Here is a 25,792-nt window from a genome sequence, read left to right as displayed (position 1 = left end):
GAAATGTCATAATCTACAGTCAATTATGTGATAAATGCGATGGTTCACATAAAATAGTTTGATTAAATATCATCATCTGAAATGTACATAGGAATCAATGTGATAAATAGTCTATCACTAATATTAATTTACACATGAAATGCTGAATTTTCTTTGTCACTTATGCATTTAGCCTGTCGGTAATAGTCTGCCACGCCACCTCCCTTGCTTTATTAATTGTTGCAGTATTGCCTTTGTTCGTAATCATGTCCTTATAGTCCTCATACACTTCCATAAGGAGCGTTTGCTCCGCCGTAGAAAAAGCCTCCGCTCGCTCCTTTCCTTTGCTTTTTGACATTTTGCAACATATTCGGCACTTGACTAGTGTGGGCTTTTTATTTTCCCTGGGCGCGTGCATGAGTTGAGGCTTAACAGGTGAGGCTTGAATTAGTGTCCGTTGGAGCTAGCTGATTTCACTTGATGGAACGGGTTGGAGCTAGATTGGGAGTTGGTGTTTAGTCAAACTTCAAGATTACGAGGCTGTTTACACGTACACGGTGATTTTGATAAACGGAGACAACTTCCTTCGTTTGTGCCCTTCCTTTACACGCAAACGGAGATTTCTCCTGAAAACGAGTCTTTCTAAAAACTCCGGCCAGAGTGGAGATTTTGGAAAACTCCGGTTGCGCGTTTGCATGTAAACTGAGATAGACGGAGTTATAGGCAGCCGATGTCACAGTATGCGCCGGAACTTGCGCCTGTGTCAAAAGTGCGACCCACGAGTGCGACCTATGTTGCTATGGTGACAATGGATACATGGAAGGCTTGAGCTTCTCGTTACACTGCCACCTACAGGTTTGGCATGCTCTTGTGTATATATACACGGGTAAGTGTAAATGAAGAATTTTTTGAAAACGGAGACGGTGAAATGTCTGTTTATGAAAATATCCGGCAACGTGTAAACGGCCTCTAAACCTTAGTCTGGATATTCTTAGCTACGTTGATGGAATACCCCCCAGGTTACTGCCTTTTTATAAAGTCCCGCCCTCACCCGCAAAATAGGAACTTTAAGCAGCGGCGGAATTTGCCACGGCTAAGGCTCCCGGAAATAGATTGGCACTCCGCTGATCGAGACTTAAAGGGAAATTTCGGTTTATTTCAACCTGTCTCCTATCGTCCTAAATTTGTTTCAAGTCACTGGTGACATAGAAATAATAGTTAGCATGTTAGCCGTTAGCCTTGATAAAGCCGTAGCGTCAGACCTGTTAAAACGTAATTGAACGGGCATCCTTTCAAGTGCAAAGTTAGTCCACTAAACAAGCTTTTTTTTCCACAAAGACCACCTCATATTGTTAGGATAAATGTCAGAGAACATACAGAAAACAACATGTAAACGCGTTGTCTTACCTTACCGGTGTGCTGCCATGTTTGTTGTTTACCATTTAGCTAAGGCTGCAACTGGTCCCATTCCTTGCAACAGAGGCATTCCTCTTCTGTGGGCAATGGGGTACAGCATTCACAGGTAACGTTACACCACCAATCTCCAGAGCTAAAGCCTTCCAGCAGCCATTCTTCCTCTCTCGTCCTCTAATGTTACCTGTTGTGCCTCTCTCTCTCTCCTCCTCCGTTCTTCAATTTCACGAAGCTCTTCGTCAGTGTATTCTGGCTCAAATAAATAAGGGCGGCCATTGACTCTCGATGTGGAAAGCCTATATACTAACATTCCACATTTAGGTGGTCTTCAGAGTTGTTGTCTTACCTTACGGTATGTTTACCATTTACCTCTGCTTCCTAAAGCACGGCCGAAATATCGCGAGAACAAGCAGCGATCTCATACCGTGCCTGTAATCTCGCGAGAACAAGCTGCAGCAGCTGCAAGGCAGAACCGGACAGTAGCCTGAAAGGTTCATTCATTTATTTTATGAAAGATTTATAGAATAATGGCTGACTTTTTGCCAGGAATTTGATTTTGCAGCGTTTTATGGCCGCCCTTATTTATTTGAGCCAGAATACACTGACGAAGAGCTTTGTGAAATTGAAGAACGGAGGAGGAGAGAGAGAGAGGCGCAACAGGTAGAGGACGAGAGAGGAGGAATGGCTGCTGGAAGGCTTTAGCTCTGGAGATTGGTGGTGTAACGTTACCCGTGAATGCTGTACCCCAATGCCCACAGAAGAGGAATACCTCTGTTGCAAGGAATGGGACCGGTTGCAGCCTTAGCTAAATGGTAAACAACAAACATGGCAGCACACTGGTAAGGTAAGACAACACGTTTACATGTCGTTTTCTATATGTTCTCTGACATTTATCCTAACGATATGAGGCGGTCTTTGTGGAGAAAAAGCTTGTTTAGTGGACTAACTTTGCACTTAAAAGGATGCCCGTTCAATTAAGTTTTAACAGGTCTGACGCTATGGCTGTATCTAGGCTAACAGCTAACATGCTAACTATTATTTCTATGTCACTAGTGACTTGAAACAAATTTAGGACGATAGGAGATGGGTTGAAATAAACCGAAATTTCCCTTTAAGCCGTAGTGCCGGTGTTGCCTGCCGTAGCCCGCTGACTCACTACGAGAAAACAAAGCATCTCAAGTAGTCGCTACAATGCGTGGTTAAATGGTTTTCATTATATTTCTGCAATTGATAGTGACACACTATATATTAGGCTACATGTTTCAGCGATCCTTTCCCACAGACGCAGGATACTATGTATAGGCCTATTTCACTGTATAAAAACCATAGTGAAATATTTTCTGCTATAGGCTATATTCTCCCCTCATCCTTGCATTGCATACAGTAGCCTATATAATTTCTCAGTATACCCTATGAATACTATGTACATTAGTCTTTATTCCATTCCTTCATGCCAGCCTCTTTGGGAGCATACATAAGCCCTCCATCACTCCCACGGCACTGATCACAGATGAACTTCCCGAGCACATCTGCCAACACTGGAAGGTCGCACTTTCTCACTCTGAACTCCACCAGACATTCATCCTCCTCCATTTCATCCAGGTGAAAACACGCACATAGTGTTGATATGGTAAATCTAACTTCTGCTCACGTCATATAATAACAAAAACTCTTCCTCTGATATTAACTTGTCATCTAATGCATAGAGCAACTCCTCTCTGGCCCTTATGAAAGACATTTTGACCGAACTGAGATAGCTCACTTCAGCTGTGCTTTTACGAGCGATCAGCTATTCCGACCTGACAGCTACTGCAGCAAACTGCTTAATGACAACTGTGGATTTGACGGCTACGGTACCAGCGCCAGGAGAGATTTATTTCGGGGAGCCATAGCCGTGGCAAAATCCGCCACTGCTTAAAGTCCCTAACGTCTTTCTAAAGATGACATATTCTGATTTTTTTTTTTTTAGATCTTTCTGGAGGCGTGTCTGAAGACTCAGGTGTGTTCTTTGTAACCTGACAGTCTTGTCTTGTGGGAGGTTATTCAATACACAAGGATGTAGGCCCACCTACAGAAGTTCAGTAATGTTGACTGATTTCAAAACTAACATAAGTAATAAAAAAAAAAGGAAAAGGAAAAAGATAGGACCTCCGGTGTCTATATGTACATCCACACACCTGTTAGGTTGGTCTGGGTGGGATGTGTGTGTCCTGGTGTTTTCAAGAAGTTTAAAACAGCATCTGATGCAATATTCATGTCAGGAATTTGGTATTTTGAATTTTCAGCAGCTGGCACGGTACACCCCACCCCCTCCCCAGGCAGGGAGATGGAGGGTAGGTGGGTGGAGTTGGGGGGGGGGGGGGATGGGTTGGTGGGGTGGGAGGTGGGGAGGGGGTCCTGTCCTGGAAAACACACTCCCAGCTCTGGCTGTTTACATCTCTTTGGCACGGCTGTGGTTGTTACCATGGCGACGGGAGTAAAGATAGTTGGGATGTGTCAGAGATACAGTGCGCAGTGTGGTGCTGATTGCTGGACGTGAGTTGAAGAATGAACAGGGTACACAGGAAGTGGGAGAGGAGGGCGCCGGCTCACCATTATCTCAGCCGGCCGCCAGACAAATGCAGCTCGTTTTTAGGCACCGGCTGCTTTGTTTGCTTTTTACTCTCACTGGGAAATGACATTTACAGCTGCATGATGCCTGGGTTAATACACACCTGTGTTATTAGAGTAAATGATATAGTGCAGCTACAACAACCACTTTCTCATTCATTCTGGTGCCAGGCACAGTGGAGATAACAATGACAGCACTCATCATGTAAAGTTGTACGCAGATACATATACTGAGTTTACATATTGATAACATTTGAGTTTTTCATCCCCAAATCTCTACACAATAAGATCTCTGTCGCTCTGAAGCCTGATGTTCCAGAATCTGCTTTGTTTCTGTTGCCATGGGCAACGACACCACCCATAACTGTAAAGCAGACCCAGTACTTGAATTTGCACTTATTTAAATGTAAAAAAATCTCCCTTTGTCTTGTTTGACATGCACAACGAGCAGGAAGGATTTCTGAAAGCACACAGGGAGCGATCAGAATCATAGCAGAAGGTGATGGTCAGAAATCCTGCAGGGAGGGTCGGAGGGTGGGGGGGTTGTGGGTGGGTGCAGGATTGAACAAGGAGGCCACTGCAATACTGTTCACATCTCTTTACTGGAAGACTGCTAATATAAATGTTGTCCTGATAAAGCCAACATGTTTCAGCTGGATATGGAAAGCAGGCGAGTTTATAATTCAACATATGTGATGAATAATGTTTCCATTTATAACAAGCAATATAAAATAGGTCTTGGTTCCATGGTCACACACCAAGTTGTATATTAAACAACCAGACAGGTGATTTATATGTAACTTAGGACAAACTAAACTCAAATAACTGTCAAAATTCTTTCAATGAAACTTATTGGAAAATTATTTTAAAAATGTAGGACCTATTAAATAAAGTGTTAACCATGACCGTGCTGTATGCAGACTATAAATGTTCGATCAAAGAATTTCGCTGCCATTTGTGCCTGCCAAACTTCCAAAATCCCTTCAAACTATATAATTAAAATCTAATGAATAAAATAAAATTAAAATTTCTAAATACAAAACATTCTTACAGGGTTATTCAAGAGCTTTCAGCCCATGGAAGTATTAAGAGACCTGGATACAGCACTGAAGGCAGGACCCTGTTCGTTCCTTTTTAAGTTGCTCAGTGGCACATGGAGCCAAAAAAGCTCTATTATTGCAGTATGGAATTACCCAAATGATCAGCACCGCTTTGGCATCATTGGACTCATAGAGCAGACACACTAGAGACTTATGGCTGCTGAGCACGGCTAAGCGGCTGACTTCTGGTTCAGTGCTCCACTAACGTGAATGGGTAGAAAAATGATTTAATCTTGCAGCTGTGCTGGACTTTTCAAATGTTATCAGACTGAATGGAGTAAATCCTGATAGTGAAACCAGTCATTTCATGGAGGTTGTGGCGCTAAAAAAAAATGTATCTATGAGAAAAAGTCTTTTGTGATGGACCCTGGAAATTCCCTCATTTGGGGAACAGTCCCAAGTATGGAACTTCAGTCACGAGTCACATTATGACATCTATTGCTCGTCTGTCCGTCCTGGAAGAGGGATCCCTCCTCAGTTGCTCTTCCTGAGGTTTCTACCATTTTTTTTCTCCCGTTAAAGGGGCTTTTTTGGGGAGTTTTTCCTTATCTGCTGTGAGGGTCCAAAGGACAGAGGGATGTTGTATGCTGTAAAGCCCTGTGAGGTAAATTGTGATTTGTGATATTGGGCTTTATAAATAAAATTGATTGATTGATTGATGATGACTCCATACTCCATCCTCTGATGAACATTGTGAGGCAGCAGCCAAGTTACCAGAATAAAATGTTAGTATTGTACATTTTTACAAATCATGGATACATCTGTACGTTTGATATGTTGTGTGATACCAACACAGGTCTTTAAACTAACTCTACTGTTAACCCATTTGGAACAATATTTGACACTCAGAAAATGATGTAGTGTAAAGAGCGAGAAAGTTGGTTTAGGGTGGGTGGGAGGGAGGGGAGGTGGATAGGTCAGACAGACTTTGAGCCAGGAGACCTCTGTATATGTCCCGTGTGAAACCAAAAGTCTGCTGTTTTTGACATATTGTTACATAACTCCATCTGTGGTGTCCTTATGTCACGCATCACGTGACATATTTATGACGTTACAATCTTATTTTAAGCCAGAACATTTCAAATCTGTCCAAGTCATTTAGTTGCCTAAACCTAATCACAACCATCTGACGACTTTAACCACATGTTACAGTGGGTTTCACTTTGGAGACAGCAACGCATCACATACAGACCTTAAAGAGTGCATCTCAGAGATATGCAAAAGGGTGCCTTCGGGTTCCATATCATACGCTAGGGCCATGAGAAAGCATGAGAAGGCATCGGTATTTGACGACCTAGGATGAGAATGTATTGGCAAGACAGTGGCCAAGCAGCAGGCGGCACCGGTCAACTGTTTAAGACCAACAAACAGCAAAAGCAGGTATTATTCAACAAGAGGTCGAGACAAGTAGAGCCATATGTGTGACTACAAAACCCCATATTTTTTAAGGACAGTTCAGTAGATGTCCAGCTGTGTTAGCAGTAACTAAATTAGGTATTTTAAGCAAAAACGTGATGCTTTCCCAGCCCTAACCGAGGTGTCCTCAGAATGGTTTTATATGATATCCTACGAAAATGCAGACACAACAGTTCATATGATATTCTAGGAATTACCACCCCATGAGTGAAGTTACTGTGGTTTGAGGTTGGTTAAAGTAACATGGTGGGGACATACCTAAAAATGACAGTCCACCCAAAGGGGAAAGTCTGCATTGTTGTGACCCATCCACCACCCTAACCTATCAATCAATCAATCAATTTTATTTATAAAGCCCAATATCACAAATCACATTTTGCCTCACAGGGCTTTACAGCATACAACATCCCTCTGTCCTTATGACCCTCGCAGCGGATAAGGAAAAACTCCCCAAAAAAAACCCCTTTAACGGGGAAAAAAAACGGTAGAAACCTCAGGAAGAGCAACTGAGGAGGGATCCCTCTTCCAGGACGGACAGACGTGCAATAGATGTCGTACAGAACAGATCAGCATAATAAATTAACAGTAATCCGCATGACACAATGAGACAGAGAGAGAGACAGAGAGAGAGATGCAGGTAATGACAGTAGGTTACTACAACATTATTGAAAGTAATAATATTATAGTTATAGTTCTGGCTACTGTGGTACAATATGTTGAAAGTATGTATTAATATCTGGCAGTATACATGTGTGACAATAGTCATATGTGTATAATAACAGTAGAAGTATGACTAATGACTAATGATGGCAGCAGCAGCAGGAGGCATCTGGCAGGACCACGGCAGCAGCACAACCACACACGTCACGCTGTCCAGGCACCGCTGCGATATGAGTTAATCTGAGAGACAGTGGAGCACAAAGGCTCCGGAGAAGAAGCCGAGTTAGTGACATCCAGAATGGCCGAGTTAGCAAGATGCAGTAATAGAATACGAGAGAGAGAGAGAGAGAGAGAGAGAGAGAGAGAGAGAGAGAAGGAGAGAAGGTGCCCGGTGTATTATAGTGGGACCTCTGGCAGACTAGGCCTAAGTCAGCCTAACTAGGGGCTGGTACAGGGCAAGCCTGAGCCAGCCCTAACTATAAGCTTTATCAAAGAGGAAAGTCTTAAGTCTAGTCTTAAATGTGGAGACGGTGTCTGCCTCCCGGACCGTAACAGGAAGATGATTCCACAGGAGAGGAGCCTGATAGCTGAAGGCTCTGGCTCCTGATCTACTTTTGGAGACTTTAGGGACCACGAGTAACCCTGCGTTCTCAGAGCGCAGTGTTCTGGTGGGATAATATGGCACTATGAGCTCACTAAGATATGATGGAGCTTGACCATTTAGAGCTTTATAAGTTAACAGTAGGATTTTAAATTCAATTCTGGATTTTACAGGGAGTCAGTGCAGAGAAGCTAAAACAGGAGAAATATGATCTCGTTTCTTAGTTCCTGTTAGTACACGTGCTGCTGCATTCTGAATTAGCTGGAGAGTTTTTAAGGACTTACTAGAGCTACCTGATAATAGAGAGTTACAGTAATCCAGCCTAGAGGTAACAAAAGCGTGGACCAATTTTTCTGCATCTTTTCGGGTCAGGATAGGCCTAATTTTCGCAATATTACACAGATGAAAAAATGCAGTCCGTGAGGTTTGTTTTAAATGAGAATTAAAAGACAAATCTTTATCAAATATTACTCCGAGGTTTCTTACGGTAGTGCTAGAGGCCAGAGCAATGCCATCTAGAGAAACTATGTCATCAGATAAAGAGTCTCTGAGTTGTTTGGGGCCAAGAACAATAACTTCAGTTTTGTCTGAATTTAACATCAGGAAATTGGTGCTCATCCAAGTTTTTATGTCTTTAAGGCAGTTATGGAGTTTAGTTAATTGATAACTTTCTTCTGGCTTCATCGATAAATACAACTGAGTATCATCCGCATAACAATGGAAATTTATAGAGTGATTTCTAATGATGTTACCTAAAGGAAGCATATATAGAGTAAATAGGATTGGTCCGAGTACAGAACCTTGCGGAACTCCAAAACAAACTTTGGTACGTAAGGATGATTCATTATGAACGTCAACAAACTGAAAACGATCAGATAAATAAGATTTAAACCAGCTTAGTGCAGAACCTTTTAGGCCAATTAAGTGATCCAGTCTCTGCAGTAGAATTTGATGGTCAATTGTGTCAAACGCCGCACTAAGATCTAATAAAACAAGTACAGAGACAAGTCCTTTGTCTGAAGCAATCTACCTACCTAATCAACCTACCGTACAGGACTGCTTTGTTGTTTACGCCCAACAGTGCATTGGTCACATGATCGCAGCTTTTCAAACTACATCAGATATGTATGAATTTGGGTGCATTACTTTTGCAGGAAAATGTCTTAACAGTTTATGAGAACAGCAAGGAGTTTTTGTGCCTCGAACCGAACCACGCATTAACCACAGCGTTTTCACAACAATAAGTTGAAACATAAAGTTTTAACATATTAAAAACATTTTACAACTTATATATTTAAAGCAAATGTACAATGCCAGCATTTTATTATGTAGACTGGGTTGGAGACGGGATTTAAAGCTGCAGAATAAGCTCGCAAGTGAACCTTGTGCTGAAATACTTCCTGTGAAGCTTGACATGTTTTACTACAATCTGATATTTGTCTTTGTAAAACAGAAGTTTTAAAGCTTTATACTGAAACACAGGCAGATACGTACGACTAAAGGTAAACCCATATTTTGCTTTTTCAGTACACCCAAAATCACTGTCAAGAAGAAAACAGGTCAGACGAAGCAAAGAAAGAAACAATCAGTTAAAAGATAAATAGTTTATGTGAATCTCTCACATAGCATTTACCTTCACTCTATACACATTGTTTTGAACGTGATATACAGTATGTCATCTTTTTTTTTTTTTTTTTTTTTTACAATTTGACATAATGGGTTTTTTTTTCAGCATGCAATTTAGAATGCCAACAAAAGGCTCCACAAATACAGACTTCAAACTAGAATTTTCCTCACAGTAAAACATACAAAACATGAACTCGGATCAAAAGCCTGACAGTTTGAGGACACGATGGAGAAGCACAGCATCAGACTACCATGACTTTTACAGATAAGAGCAATGTACTCAACAGTAAGACACAAAAATACATGTTCTGGATTCAAAAAAATAAACACCCTTTTTTTTTTTTCAAGTTACAACGTCATCCTAAAAATACACAAAGAACGGTACCCCTTTGTCAAGTCAAAGAGTAAAGCAGCGTGTGAACTACACGAGGAGGATTGTGGGCACAGGGTGACACGACTGTGCAGGTCAGAACCAAGCTGTGCCACCTGCCAGTCATTTCGAACAGCCTTCAGAGCTGCATTTTCACTCCCTTTTCCTTCTGCATTCTTGTTTTAACGGGCTGCTGAAATCACAGTGTGGATCGGCGCTTTTTGTTTTCGGGTGCTTATTGCAAATCCGATCTGATTGTTTGGGTTCACGGGGTTGCTACTGTGCAGATGTAGCCGTTCTAGAAGTCCCGCTTTATAACTTGGTAAACTTCTGCTACACTTTTGCTCCACCCCCACAAGGGGAAAAGTTTGGAAGAATCAAGTTATGCAGTTTTTGTTTAGCCACCAGGCGTTATGAGGAGTAGTCTGGTGAGAATAATTTGTTTTGCGAGGAGACAAACATCTGCAGCACAAACGCAGGGTAGTTGCATGTTTAGGTGCTCGGAAAAGGGAAGGACTTCTAGAACGGCGACTGCACCACAGGGAACTCTGTCTCATTCGTTTTTGTGCTAAAACTAACTGGAAGAGTGACAGCATCAAGTCCACTCGTTGGTCTCCGCTGACCTGGCCTTTCAAATTGCAGATCTTAACCCTGGTGTTTTAGGATACACACACATTAACACACAGCAGAGCAATTAACCTACTGAAAATTACCAAGGGAAACAAAAGCAGAGATGACCATAATGTCACATTTATTCAACTTAGCACATTTGTCTCTCTATACTGTATATACTGTATGTAGAATTTCATATATGAATACACTCCATTTTTAGAACACAAAGTGCCTCAACTGATACATCTTAATACACTTATTGCGAGGAGGGATACCACAGCAAGAAAAGTGATTTAGTGTCACGGCGCAACTTAGCAACCAACCACCCTGTTACCTGACTCGCCATTGAAAGACAGATGTGTGGACGGAGCCGCTTGACCCAGATGTGCTGTGTTGTCTTATTTACAGGAGCGATATCTATACAGTAGTCTCTTTTAAGGACGTGTCCAGTTTGCTTTGCTAGCCTTTTTTTTCTCCACAGTTCTAAAACAGGAAAACAAAAAGAGAAATCAGGAAAAGGTAAATGCTTGTCAAAGTCCTCCCAGGGTTTCATTTTTATCTCTACGTCCCGTTACTGCGCACTGAGCCACTGGCTGGGCGGCTGTCAGCCAATAGTCTCTGCGTGCCTCCTCGTCCATATTGTCCTGTAGGAGTGGCCTTATGGCTCCAAATGGGGTCCTCCCACTGCAATAGGTCCTCATACTGATCCCACCGTCATTCAAATAGGAAATGAATCGTCTAAATAAAATATAAACACATCTCTAAATATCAGAAATGCATAATGTCTTTGCTGAGCATCATTTCACAACATGCACAGACTGACTATTTTCAATATGTGCACCAAAAAATGACAACATGGTACAGATCTATGGTGCTGTTTCAGCTTGAGTTATAAAAGCTCTGTTGTATATTGCAGTGGTTTAAGTGGGGGTGATTCAATAATTCACCATACAAACGGAGAGAAATGTTTGCAAGAGCTCTTCTTTTTAATTGTTTGACTTTTTGCCGAGCTATGTGTAAGATGCATCTAGCTGTGAGCCAGTTGCTAAGCAACCATCTGCTACTGGTATAGACATACTGTAGGGATGGGTGAGGCACATCGCTGCATGGCTGTGTCTGCTGTCCCACACCTGTTGGTGCACAGAGGCAATTTATGAAATATAGTGAATGGATAAATGATTTGAGAGCAGTTAATAGCCCTTGGAGATGGCTGATATAAAGTGAAACTGTGCAGATAAAAGAGCAGAGAAGGATTGAGTTATGTGTCAGTGTTTTTTGCAACAAACAAAATCTGCTCCTCGGGTGTAAACTGTGCAAATTTCCATCCAAATCTGGTGTCATATGATACAAAATGCCATTTTCTCCTCAATTATAGTGTCATTTGTTGATTCTAATCATACTTATGTCTTAATATAATTATCAGCTGATTAAAACGCTACAAGCAGCACTTGTAATAGTGCCATCAATAGTGCATGTTTATCTGCGCTTGTCTCTTCATACAGGTATCACCTCTTAGGATTACTGAATAACCCCCGGTTTTCAGTACACACACACACACACACACACACACACACACACACACAAGAATACAAACTTAATTCATGACCAAAAGGGCGAGAGGGTCCCACACTGCAATCTGACCCTCACACCTGTTCAGAAGGTTACCTTTCCGCCATGGTGGCATCTTCCCCTCAAGCCATTAAGATAGAACGTTGCTCTCTGCTTGTGTGAAACCAGTAAAGACAACCTCTTTGCAGTTATCTGTGAGCAAAACAACCAGAGACACAACAGCTTTGGTGGCACTCCATCAAAGAAAACAAAACACAGAGGAGGTGGGGAGAAAGTTAGTCGGAAATAGCAGACGAGCAAAGAAAAAAAAAAAAAACATGCAGAGAGAAGCGAACACCCAACTGGCGTTCTGTGTTTTCAGTCTCCTGGGTGGTTTGTTGGTGAAGCCGATGGAAAAATGAGACGAGTGTACCCCAACCCCAACATAATAACATTACATTAAAAAATACTTTCTCAAATATACATTTCCTCAAGCTCTCCTCGCTGTCTGCCACATTGCTCGCAGACGATGGTTACAGGATGATCCATGCAAAAACATGAGCAGGACCAGCAGCGGGTGAAGAGTGACAGACTGTACGTGTGCTTGTGTGAGTCGAGACATAGTCCTGAAATGCTCCTTCCTGACACCCGTCCCTCCCGTCTCAATCCCAAAAATAAAGTAGCAAACCAAAGACAAAGTCACAGTTGTGTGAGGTTAAAATGAAGTGACATCTCTCTTTCTTTTTTTGGAAGCACGTCTTTTTCAAGGTATCTAAATATAGCAACATCTAATATCCCTGATTATTCATGTGTCCTTTATTACATGTTATGGCTGCTACTTCTAAAGCCACCAGTCAGAGTTCTTTTATTGCAAGTCTCACAATATCGAACTAAAGGGAACTCCAAAAGACACAGGAGAACTGACTAGTTACTTAAGGATGTTAGCTAAGCACATCAAACTTCAAGGAAAAGAGGAGTTGCTCAGGTTGCCCAAGCCACTAACATTAGTCTTAGCTACAAAGTTAAGTACTTATCCACTAGTCACAATACCGAGAACAGAGTTCAGATATAATACCACAGGGAGGTGGTTTGTTTGGGGGGTAGGATGTGGGCTGGTTTGGACCAAAGTGGCCCAGGGCTGCACGTCTCACAGGATGGAGGGGATAGGGGAGCGAGAGCGTCGCAGCGGGCAGGGCGATCCGTAGGGTGAGGTCACGGGAGACAACCTCAGGGCGTTACCAGTCATGCCCGCTATGTTGTTTAAGCTCCGGGATTTCTCATAGCCTTCAGATGAGGGGGCGACACAGAGGAGGTGGTGGTGGAGGTGGTGGTTGTGGTTGTGCAGGAACAGGACATGAACACACACAGGCAGGCAGGCAGGCAGGCACGCAGGCAGGCAACGATCCGAGTCCGAGCCAGCCGAGTGAACCGAGACAAGACAGGAGACAGGAGTGAGACAGAGCAACAGTAACATACTGTATGGTGAGTGCATGCACAGCACTTTTCCTGACAATGACTGTGAGGCAGATTGGAGTTTTAGATAGGCAAATGTGTTGAGCCAGAGCTGCTCTAGAGGGAGAAATAACCTCATTGGCTGAGTTAATCCTCAGAGGGCAGAGCCAAAGAACCACAGTCTCCTGGCTTCAGATACATTCCATCACTGGAAACCCTATCTGACCAGAAAATATACATCGCAGCATCCCATTGGGATTGGGAATGAGTTAGAAGTAATCTCAGACACTGCTCATTTAGAGGAAAATAGTAACATTTACAATAAAAAAGACAACACAAGAACAGTTAGCTATTTTACTCTTTGCTGTCAAAGTAGGTGATTTAATTTGTCTGGAACCACAAGCAGCTGAGTAGGAAAAATCGTCTGCATCAGCCTTCTAGTTGTAAGTCTGAGTCAAGCTATGACTCACTCATCATTCAGCAAAAATGTCAACAAACCAGTGGCAAAAAAATCTGCAAATAGCAAATATCGCTGGCAGTTACATTTTAATAAAAACCAATGTTAATTTCAGTCAGTTCAGCTGATCAGAAATGAGCTGTACACCATTTTACCAAATCTGCTTCCATTCATAAACAAATAATGTGCTCACTAGCACAGCTGGATGGAATGGATCCATCATTAATGTGATTAGCTACGCCTGTGCTCTCCCTGCTGTGACAGAAAAAGGTGGCTGTTGTTAGAGCTGTATTGTTATCTAATCTCGCTGTAGTGACTGTGCCTCGAGATTTTGTGACATTAGACCAAATCCATAAAAACAGCGTGGCTACTGGCTTTCTGCTGCTTTCATGCCATGTTGGCAGAGTAGGATGGAAAATCCTCCTGTTACTCTGTCTCAGGAGCATTCATTATTCAGAGACACCCCCGTTGCTATCAATGCAATCTCTGAACCCATCGGCTATCAGTCTGACGACGATAAGCCTATGGACAAGGCCAGCATTTCGGGGGATCCGGTCCAAGACTTCCTCTTCCATGCGCCGGTCATTTCGGCTAATCTCTATAAAAAATATTTCCATATGAATGCAGATTATTAATAACAATGAAAAAAAGCCAAGGAAAAGCTAGATTGTCATCAGACGATAGCTGGGAACAATGGGTTCCAAGTACAGAAAAATATATGTAGACATCGCATTGATTGTGTCAGCCCATTGCAGCAAAACGCCAACATTGCCGCCATATTGGGATGCAAGTAACAGGGGAGCTGCTGTGTTTCTGGATAAAAATCCCTGTAACATTTATATTTTTTCAACCGATTTCAATGAGTTGTTTTTATAGTCATGGGTTTATGATCTACTGTATATGCTGTACAAAAAAAAGTTTTGTCTCCAGTTAATTAGAATCTTAAAAGTTAGACTATAATCACTGCTGGAGGCTCAAGATTGTGTGTGTTTGGCTCACATGAGCTGAATTACTTAACGTTAAAGTTGCATAGTAGAAAATAAATCATCATTATAAGGAATTGTAAAAGTCAAGTTTGTCAAGCATCGATCCGACTCATTGTCCTAGGTTAATACTTGTGTAGATATCCCTATATAATATAATTTATTGTCCAAGTAGACAACTGTTAAGCTAACTAGCTAACACTGTCTGCTTGTCAACTCCTTGATCATAACAGAATATTGAAACTTTCAAAACTGCTCTTTCTACAAAGGCCACCCAAAGGAAATCGGTTCTTTGTTCAGAATATCAAACAGACGATAGATGTTTGTTTCTGGCTGCCAGCAGTCAGCATAAGCTAACATAGCTAGAAGGCTACTCTTAACGTTAGTGAATTTTGATTTTCCCAGGATTGTGCCTGGATGCAGACAGTAACCAATGTAAATGCAAATTACATAACATAAATAAACACATTTCTAAAATGAGCAGTGCTGAAGGTTACTATATTCTGACCAAGGAGATGATAAGCATACTAGCTAGCACACTAGCTCGCATGCTAGCTTGCTGAATTTTTTTAAATTTCCACATTAAATCGTATAGGGACGTCTCACTAAGAATTACCAAAGTCCACAAGGTTTAACCAAGGAAAATAAACCAAATCCATGCTTTTGCCAAACTTTTTCACAATTTTTTACAGCTCCCTTTAACAAACACATAAGTAATTTAGTTCATGTAATCCTAACACACACTCCTCTCTTAAGCGTCCAGCAGTGATTTTAGCCTAAATATCAAGATTCAAGATCAATGTTTTTCTATGCTTCATGTAGATCATGAACTCATTCCAACTGGCTGAGAAATATAAATGTTAAAGTGCTTTTAATCCAGTACAGCAGCTCCCCTGTTACTTGCATTTATTAACAGGCTAGTCTTGTTCTCTTCAATTGCTGCCTACAGATTTTACATACATATGTTTATAAAGTTCACCAGTAATGTTGCTACACCAGATAAAGGGGGATTAAGCTTTTACTTATTGTGTTACATAAAGCTCATAACAGTCAAGCCACCTTTAGCTGATGTGATTGTATTAGTGTTAATATTGGATTTTATTTAGAGGAAACTGTCAACTATAGTGGCTAGTAGCTATAGTGGGCTGTTGAAATTGTCCGTATTGGAGTACGAAAATCATTGCTTAGAGGCTGACACGTATAGTTTTCCCCATTTGGCAACTTGTAATCACAATTTGATGCGATTTGACATTAGCTGCACTTAAATATCTGTATGCCGCTTAGTTAAGCTGGACTTCAAAGTAACCATACCAGCCTACAGCTAGCTAAGCTAGTTAGCCATCATGCTAATGTTCCAACACAATGAATGGCATGATTATGAATGAATGAAATAATGAAATCACTTCCATTGCTATTCTGACCAATGTCTCTGTTGCCACAATGGTTCTCTGGCTCCACCCACTCATTCAACCAATCAGACTGCTTCACGCTTACAGTAACTCCACCTTTGAGAAATGCATTTGTGATTAAAACTCAAGTCTGCCAGAGTTAACAGTGGAGAACTTTTAGTCACATAAGAGATATTGTTATTCTTAAAGTAGTAGGGTTTAAGAATAGAAGCATTAGCAGTCATTCACCTCATGACATCATCATTAGTATTTTCACTCATAAGAAATCGTTTAAAGACTATACATGTAACTAAATAATAACTAGTAATAACTTTAGGTATGCTTGCATAAACTGCTCATTCATATTGAAGCATTTAGTTCAAATATATATAGTCATATATCAAGTCTACCAACATGCACATCATGTATCAAGTAGTACAGACTGTTTCTGTGTGTATAATTCAAGTTGTGGCTGGCACATACTGATGACGATGAGGATAAAAACACCTTCGCTTTTTATATTTTTATTATCTGTACAGATTCACACTTTACAACAGCTCAAACATCTAAAAATGCAGCATGTAATGCACACTGGTGCAAAAATAAACAAGCAAGCCAAAGCAGCCAGATCATTAATGGAGCATGCCAATCAGCTGGCGTAAACACTGATGAGGAACAGCTAATGGAGACGTGGCCTCATTACCATACTGCATACGGCACCATTTGTTTCATCAAATGGGAGGGTGTACGTTTAACTGGGGCTGTTTCAGAACCAGCCAAGCAGGCAGAACAAAGGGCAGCCTGAGTCTATGCCAACAGGTAGCAGGGACTAGAAAGGACCCCATGTTTAATGCATCAGTGTCAGCGTGGCTGCGACTGCAACCACCGGCTGAAGCATCAGAGACGAAGGCACAGCTGCTCAGCCTCCTATGTTGAAAAAACAAGACTGGCGAGGTGCCCTGCTGTGAGCGAGACCACCATGTTGTGCTCACAAGAGGATCTGGACCACAGGAACAGAGGCTTCTCTGCTGGTCTGTCTCAATACCAAGCTTGGAAACCATTAATTAACCATTAATTTTTTTAACTTCAATAAAAATGTAACCATAATGATGTATTTTCTCATTGGAATTCTTACAAAACAGGTGCTGAAATTCAATTGAACAAAATCTTCAATTTACAGAGTGGCACTCTATTGGTACGCTAGCATTGATTTGCCTGCTATAGAGTGAGAACTGTAGCACTATGAGGCTATAGAGCATTGAAAGCAGGACATTTAGTGAGCCTCCTTGAGAGGCAGTTAACTTCTGATAGAATGCAATTAGCCAAGGCTTACCGCTTCCACATTACAGCGCAGATTAACACTACATTAATGCCTCAAGATGCTTGAGATAAAACAGAGGAATTAATCTAACAAACATGCTTTAGGCTTCGCATGGTGCCTGAGTATTATTTTAGTGTGGTCAAACAGAGGCTGTATTTTACAGGAATATTGTCTATCAAAAAAGCTGCACTGTGACCCCAATTCCACTGTGTGAGCTGCTCAGTTTATACATTTTACTTCATGACCTTTTCTGCCTTTGAAATGGAACAGCAACGGGACTTTCTGGTAATTCAGCAGATGTGAACTTCATAATGACCTTTAGCTTGGGTCAAAGTGTTTGGAAGGTCAAGCCCTTTCTGAGTCTGACCTTTCCCACTGATGCACCTCTACTACACTGAAGGCCATGACTGACAGGCAAACCATCGGGACAAATCTGATATTGTCCACTGATATTTCTCATTGGAAACAATGTATACTGCTTCAATATCTTGTCCAGCTTTAGGCTTAATAAACTTTGCCAGCAAAGTTTCAACATTGTCCAGTTAGAAATAAGAATCAGGTCATCCTGTTGGTGTAACTAGAGCCATGGTCAACTCACTATGTTTAACTTGGGCAAACTGACTTCATTAATATAGAACATTTTAATGATCAGAAACAACTTTGTATGAAGGGCTTGGAATTGCATGTACTGACCTATTTTTCTTTGTCTTTATGGAACTATTAAGCTTAAAGCTGCGGTAGGCAGTTTCATTTTGGCATCAGTGGACAAAAATCCCCATAGTTAATTTGTGCCTATTGTAATTTAAGTGGACTGAGAGAATGCTAGACTTCTGCACCAGGTAATTTTAGAGAGAGGGCGTTCCTATCCACCTGATTTTCAAACACATAAGTAAATAGTGGTCAACTTCCGTGTTTTTGTGCGTGACTTCCGGTCAGCCGCTTTCCCTTACCGGAGCTAACGGTGCAAGGTAATTTTTTTCAATTTTCAATTGTGTTAGTCAATCAGTTAGTTAGTTAGTTAGTCTGTGTATTTTATATAGATAACTGTGCCCACGTTTCCGTTATTTTGGAAATTGCCGGTAAAAATAATTCCCTCTAAACGTGAATAAATCGCACGTCAATTAAAAACTATGAACCAAAAAAAGCACAATCTATCCCGAGTGAGACAAACTGCTTGATCCCCGTCTCCAGTGTACCAGCAGAGAACCTGCAGAATTGAATCAGTGAAAAAACACACCGGGCTACACAGCCTCTCTACCTGAGCAGCTGAAGCTGCAGCTCGCACCCTCGACACACAGACGGTGCTTCTGCATGCCAGCCAAACGTGTGCACAACTGTGAGAAATAAATATGTGAGGTGCACGCTTTTCTATCTTTTTTTCTTTTCTTTCTTTCTTTCTGTCAGTGACATACACTCCTAACACAGGACGGGTTGTTTTTATTGACTGAGTTGATTATTAAGCCATAGAGATGCGTGGATCGGCTCTGATAGCACCCGAATCAGCATGTACGCATCAACCATCCAACCGTTACAACATGAATGAGCTAGCAAAGCAATTTTGTGTTGCTATGTGTGGTATTTATTTAGTTTTGGGAAACCACGATGTCTAGAAAGCATCAGTGCCTGCAGCTGACAGGGACAGCTAACACTAGCAGCAAAGCTAACAACAGGACGTCATCTGTTAAAAGCCTCCCGTTGTCGGATACGACATGACACTACTCTGGTTAGCTCAATCATGTTGTAACTAAGACATCTGCTGGAAAAAATATTTTTTTCACCGACTGTTTATTGAGTTATTACAGACACCGCTAACGGCTAACAGCTAATGGTTAGCCCAGCTAATCTACGTTAACCATGTTAATTACAAAACTTGCACACAGAAATAGTAATGTTTGTTCAATCATTGTGTTTATAGACTTTACAAACATCAGATTAGTCTAAACGGTGATATAGTGACGTGAAAATGTGAAAGAGAGTTTGACAATAAACACAATAAAACACGTTTCAATATCTGCAAAGTGTTTTAGAGATGGAAAGAAAATGTTGCCTATAGTTTAGCCTTCTGTTACAACAAGGCTAATGGCTGCAACTTCAAGTTCAAGTTTATGTAGCTAATGTAGCTAGAGCCTCAAATCACAGTGTGTCCTCTGCCTCACTCCCTGCCACAACAGACCACCTCGCCAGGAGGAGAGTGGGCAGCAACTCTAATCCAGCCACCGTAAACCCTAGCATCAGGGGAGCGGATGGCCCAGACTCCCCGCCGGATCAGCAAACTTTCTGTTGCTGCCGTTACTCAGGTTAGGCCCGGTGCTACTGGTGGCCACCAGCCCACTGTGTCACCCAGTGCTGCAGAGTTTGCACGGGCCAAATCCGAGCTGCTGCAGCTGCCAACCAAAGGTCCGTCTCCCGAGCTGCTGTCTGCTCTTCTCTCGGGTAAGCAGTCCACAGTGGTGGGGAGCGAGTCGGAGGCACTATGGAGTAGCTAGCTTGCTAATTCCCGTCTCATTTGTGGTTGGATAAACAGAGAGAGAGAGCAGGGCTGAGCAAATGCGCTGTGGGCAGCTTTAAAATGAAATACGATTAAATTAATCAGTGTATGGGAAAAACTGGGTTACTGTATGAAGCACAAGCATACACCAGTGGTTGTCTGGTGGGAGGGGCTTAGGACAGAAAGGGAAGAGCTGCAGGAGGAGGCTGTATTTGCAGATTCTGCTGTTTTCAGATTCCTGCCTACCGCAGCTTTAATACCATAAAAGATAGAATATATGTAACAGGTCTGATATGTCGGATAAAAGATGATCAGTGGGCTATGTTACTTAATTTGAATGTAAATAAATCCACTGTACTCACTGGTGATTAGCTCAAACTGTTGTTATTAGCAGCCAATGTTAGCCTGTTCCAATGAAGAAGTCAAAATGTTTATGAGTCGATGAGATTAGAATATTTTACTTTAACAATTTTAATTCCTTTGACTGTGAGATATCTGAAACATCTGCTGGTGAATCATCACCTTAGGGCCAGGTGATTGATGCAGATGATGACACTGGGCAGTTTCTTTGGGAGCGGTAGATGGGCAATGAACCTGGCAACAGCCAAAAAAGTGACACACAGGGTCAGAAATTTATTCAAGTGTTTCCAGGCAACAAGAAAACATGAATAAATTGTAAAGAAAGCAACAGTTCTGAGTCAGCTGCATGGACGCTGTTGCCCCTCAGAATTGACAAAAAAAGTGATGCCGTGTGTCACTGCTGAGCGCCGCAGCAGCAGATCCACAGATTACATTACCTGAGCTCACTAGGCCTGAACAAACAGCCTTCCCCCCTCCAGGGATGTTGGAGTCCCCGTCACTAAGGATATGGATCAGCTGATGAGGATTTTGACTGATTTTCTTAAAACATATTGAGCTCTGACATCTGTATTTTCATGGTAGAACATATCTGAAATATGAACTGCTCTGACTGTTCAATTTATTCAAAGAATATTCCACACATACAAAAAATAAACAAAGTGATCACAGGACATCCCTCTGAGATGAAACCTAACCCAGATTTATAAGTGATGACTAATGAATGAAACACGAATCAGTATTAATGAACAATAGCAAGCATGGATTTCAGAATGATTCTTCAAGACAAGAAAATGTTGTAATATGTTTTTTAAATAAATTCTACTTTTATGAAAAGACTTACATTTAAATGTTCATTTTAAGGTTTAATGAATCATGTTGAAAGTTAATTCTACATGCAGTTACCTGTTTTACGCATCCCTCCATCTGCAGGACAGGTGTAATCACTAGCAGTAAGCAGGAAGCATGTTCCCCCGCTCCGGCGGTTATGTTCCCGGGTGCTGGACCTTCGCATGGGGACCCTCTCCTCTGGAGACATGGTCAGGTCACTGCCCCCGCTGCAGTCTGCTGACAGAACTGTGAGAAATGAAACAAGCAAGGGTGAAAATAATGCAAAAATAATTGCAGACTGACATTGCTGTCTTTATGAGGCTGTAGTGCTTTCATTTTTTAAGCTAGACCAGTATCAGTCTATGCACATCAGATCATTAGTATCATTAACTGCACCATAAGAAACCAAAGTATATCAGTATGCAATCCCTCTCATACTGACAGTTTTTTTTAATAGCCTACACCAGCAGCATAATCGAATTCCTGAAATCCAGTTATGGCTTTTGTTTTTGGTGTGCCACCCTGGGATTTGCAGTGGCCCCATCTGGCCACGCATATGAAACATTTCTGGGGGTGTCACTGACTCGCAGTAATAAATGTCAATTTATCTAATTTGCTCAATTCATACAGTTAATGATATTCTGCCAAAAAGGGCTATGAGATTTTAATCATAAGCTTATGACAGTAGCTCCAGTAATAATTTAAAAAAATCCCTCAGCAATGAATTTACCATACTATTAAAACTTAAGTAGTGACATCAATAATTCCCTGATTTTCAACAGAGATACTAAATAATTAGATAATATGATAGTTATGAATTGTTTTAATCATATCCCTCCCTCCTTAGAGACAAGTTGCTGAGGGACTAAAAGTCTGGCTTTTCATCATTTGCTACCTATGTGTAAGTAACATGTTTATGCTCACAACAACCTTTCTTTGGTGGAAGTTGGCTTAAGCTCCTCTTTAGTGTATTTCTCCAAAATGAATTCAGGACTTAAATGTTATTTCTTATCAACTTTAATAGTAATAATACTTTGATAGATGGCTTTTACTGTGATTTCTGATTTGGGGATATATAAATAAAATTGATTTGATTCATGGAGTGTTTATATTGTTTTAGTGATAGTAAAAAACAAAACCCTCCTACATCAGGGGTCTTCAACGTTTTTCAGGCCAAGAACACCTTAGCTCGAAGAAAAATGAACAGTGATCCCCGTCTACATGTATTGTATAAAACTGAGTTGGAAGTAATTCTCTAAATATTTCTGGGTCTTCACTTATTTGCACTTGTCTGTTGCTGCTAAGTCAGCAGCAGTTGAAGCATGGCTAGGTGCATTAGCATCACCCTCTAAACTTTGGTCAGTGGTTTCTGAGGTGAACAGTATGTCAGAGTCTCTTAAAGAAGATCCAAAAACAATCTATCACTGCTCACAAGAATGCCAGTACACTTGGAATAATATGATTTGTTTGTATGAAAATGTTAGCTAACTAGTTCACCTCACCATTAAGGACAGTTGCCTCACAGTTTGGTGGTAGCTAGCTTACATGATTGCACAAGTATTCATGGGTAACAGCTAGCCTATTATTTATTTATTTATTTATTTATTTATTATTTTTTATGTAAATATGCCAAATTATCTTTGCTAATAATATGTTGGGTTAATGTTTTTGTGTATTTTCAGGCATGTTTAAATTTTTGAAGAAACAAACAAATAAACAAAAAAACCCTTATGATTGAAATTTAAATTGAATAATCAAACAATGATTTGGCGGCCCTCCTGCAGTAACTTTGAGGTTTCCCTAGGGGCTGCGGACTCTATAAAAAATGGAAAATAACTGAAACAATATTGTGTACTTACAGTAACTGTCTTTGATTTAAATCTTTTTCAATTTGATCAAATTTGTCAATACAACCAGCATGGAGAGGTACTAGGGAATATGTTTAATGAGGCTGGAATGTCTACGTGATTGTGAAGCAATCACCTTCACAAAGTGTTGTGTTTGTATTGTAAAACCTATTCTGAACAATTATGCCTCATATTGTAATAAACAATGCAGACTTTAATATAAATTAAACTAAAACTAAACATTTTGAATCATGATGAACTAAAATAAAATAAGCAAACCCACCCTGGAAACTAATTGATTCTAAACTGAATTGAAAAAATGCAAATCTATAATATCTCTGTTGTGACTGAACTGAGCATACAGTACATGTTAAATGGAACCTTTCACATTGAAACATAAAGCAGGAGGCAGTCTAAAGGACATTGAAGAGGAAAGTAACCTTGCAGACTGTGTATTTGAAATGACCTCTAAGGAAATCACATAGGCGACTAAACCAGATTGATTCTGTTTGTGCATTCAGTTGAGGCATGAATTATTCTATGCTTATTACTGTAAATATAAGGTTCTGAGACCTAATAAACAAATAGACTGTGAAGAGCCCAGAGCGAGCACCTACCCTCAGGAATGTCTGCACTAGAATTCAAAGAAAGCTGGTATATGGAGGTCGACACTAATTTCCATCAATATCAGATGTGTAAGAGTAAATTACTGACGTGGGCCTAGAGGGAAAACAGCCACCTACGGTTTGAACAACAAATTAAGAATCCCTACAGGAAAAAAGACTTGGACACAAGGACTCGGAATTCTTATCAGCACAAGCTATTTCACACAACCATCTCCTGCTCTCAATACCTTGTGCATTGCCTTCCTTATCACTGTGGCAACCAGAGATGAAGGCTGCAAGGCAAAAGAGTTCAATCTTCTGTGAGGGAGCTGCTGTGGTGCAAGTGAGTCTCCAGGGAAAAACCATTTCTAGTCTCAAGGGGGAACCTGTCAAATACAAACTGCTTTCTACCTGAGACGAGGATTTTCATTGCTGTTGCTACATATATTAAACCATTCAGTGTAACCTGAACTTTACTCCTTAGGTATGGTTGTTCATAATTTTCACTCCTATATAGCCTTGGTCTGGCCATATGGTCTTACCTGAGCGGTTGCGTTCTAGTACCCTGCTCCCTTTGACATGGCACAGATCACCTTGAGTGCTGTTGCAGGTGGTGTTGAGATCACCTTTGCAGTAGATGGGGGACCCTCCCTGCACCACCTGAGGGATGTGTTTCTTCCGCTTCTTGGGCAGCTTCTGTTTGGCCATGGCCAGGGAGTAGTACATCCCAAAGTTATTGACGATAACGGGCACAGGCATGGCTATCGTCAGCACCCCTGCCAAGGCGCACAATGCGCCCACGACCATGCCTGACCAGGTCTCTGGATACATGTCGCCATAGCCCAGTGTTGTCATGGTTACTACGGCCCACCAGAAGCCGATGGGGATGTTCTTGAACTTGGTGTGGATGCTACCAGTGGGGTCATTGGGATTAGCGCCGATTCGTTCGGCATAATAGATCATGGTGGCAAATATTAACACTCCCAATGCCAGGAAGATGATGAGCAGCAGGAATTCATTGGTGCTGGCACGTAATGTGTGGCCCAGCACTCTTAGCCCCACAAAATGACGCGTTAGCTTGAAGATACGAAGGATACGAACAAAGCGCACAACCCTGAGGAAACCCAACACATCCTTGGCAGCCTTCGAAGAAAGACCACTCAGCCCTACCTCCAAGTAGAAAGGCAGGATAGCCACGAAGTCAATGATGTTGAGAACGCTCTTAATAAACTCCAACTTGACCGGGCAGAAGGTTACACGCACCAGGAACTCGATGGTGAACCAAAAGACACAAACGCCCTCCACGTAGGTGAGCGCAGGATCAGTTTCAATCTCGTACTGCGGGCCTGAGTCCGGCACGCTGCTGTTCCGCATCAGCTCAGTCTTGTTGATGATGGTGTTGAAAGCCTCATGAGTCTCCAAGCAGAAGGTGGTGATGGAGACCAGGATGAAGAACAAAGATGCAAAGGCTATAAACTACAAGGGAGGAAAAGAGAGAAAGAGAAAAACACACATTACTATCAATCCATCCCTCAAATTTAAACTGGTTTGAACCTTAACGGTCTATACACTGGCTGAGGATACATACACCAAGATCAATCAGTTCATTTACTCCTGAGAAAGAGAGGGAACTCAGACAGGTTTAATTAACTTGCATCAATTTGAATGGACTCCTGAGAGAGGCACAATCTATTAGCAAGAGCAACAAATAAACACACACTTCCCCCTTGCTCCTGGTGGGAATGTAGAACGAGAATGCAGATGCAGTCAGATCTAATTTACTGCTGCTGGTATGTTGGACAGTTGGCAGTAAAACAAGCAGGAAAGTGGTTAAACTAACCAAACAAACATCAGTCTTCAGAATCAGTGGGGGATTGGGAAAATTGTACTTATTTTTGTGCAATGTATGTAGTTTGTGCTTTTTTATTTTGTGCATTTGTTTACATTTCTATTGTCTCTTATAGCAAAAGTTATGCCACATCTCCATGTAGTTGCACTGTATGTACCAGTACAAGTACGTACCAAGTACGTACTTGGTTTTTGATTTTTTTTTTTAAATCATGCATTAAAGTTAGCAAAAAAAACATGAAGGACTGTGTGTACTTGTGTGCCTTGCAGCTGTATGCCT

General features: G+C 41.3%; 1 protein-coding gene across 8 annotated transcripts in view; it reads right to left on the bottom strand.

The window, feature by feature from the left end:
- Nucleotides 1-9,368: 9,368 nt before the first annotated feature.
- The window catches only part of kcnc2 (potassium voltage-gated channel, Shaw-related subfamily, member 2), a 142,771-nt gene continuing 126,347 nt past the window's right edge, over nucleotides 9,369-25,792 (bottom strand). For 2 of the 8 annotated variants that reach the window (XM_078165471.1, XM_033614649.2), the window contains 3 exons: nucleotides 24,207-25,140; nucleotides 21,288-21,458; nucleotides 12,673-13,219 (listed from right to left, as the gene is read on the bottom strand). In XM_078165471.1, the coding sequence (XP_078021597.1) occupies nucleotides 13,083-13,219; nucleotides 21,288-21,458; nucleotides 24,207-25,140 (1,242 nt within the window). In that variant the 3' untranslated portion in view covers nucleotides 12,673-13,082. Of the gene's footprint in view, nucleotides 12,150-12,672; nucleotides 13,220-20,821; nucleotides 20,884-21,287; nucleotides 21,459-24,206; nucleotides 25,141-25,792 lie in introns of those variants that run through there. The other 6 variants (XR_013490444.1, XM_078165472.1, XM_033614652.2 and 3 more) reach the window with 6 other exon arrangements.

Source organism: Epinephelus lanceolatus, chromosome 23, assembly GCF_041903045.1.
Source record: "Epinephelus lanceolatus isolate andai-2023 chromosome 23, ASM4190304v1, whole genome shotgun sequence".
Taxonomy (NCBI): Eukaryota; Metazoa; Chordata; class Actinopteri; order Perciformes; family Serranidae; genus Epinephelus; species Epinephelus lanceolatus.
Note: the sequence above shows the minus strand (reverse complement) of the source record. Positions and strands in the feature narration are given on the sequence as shown.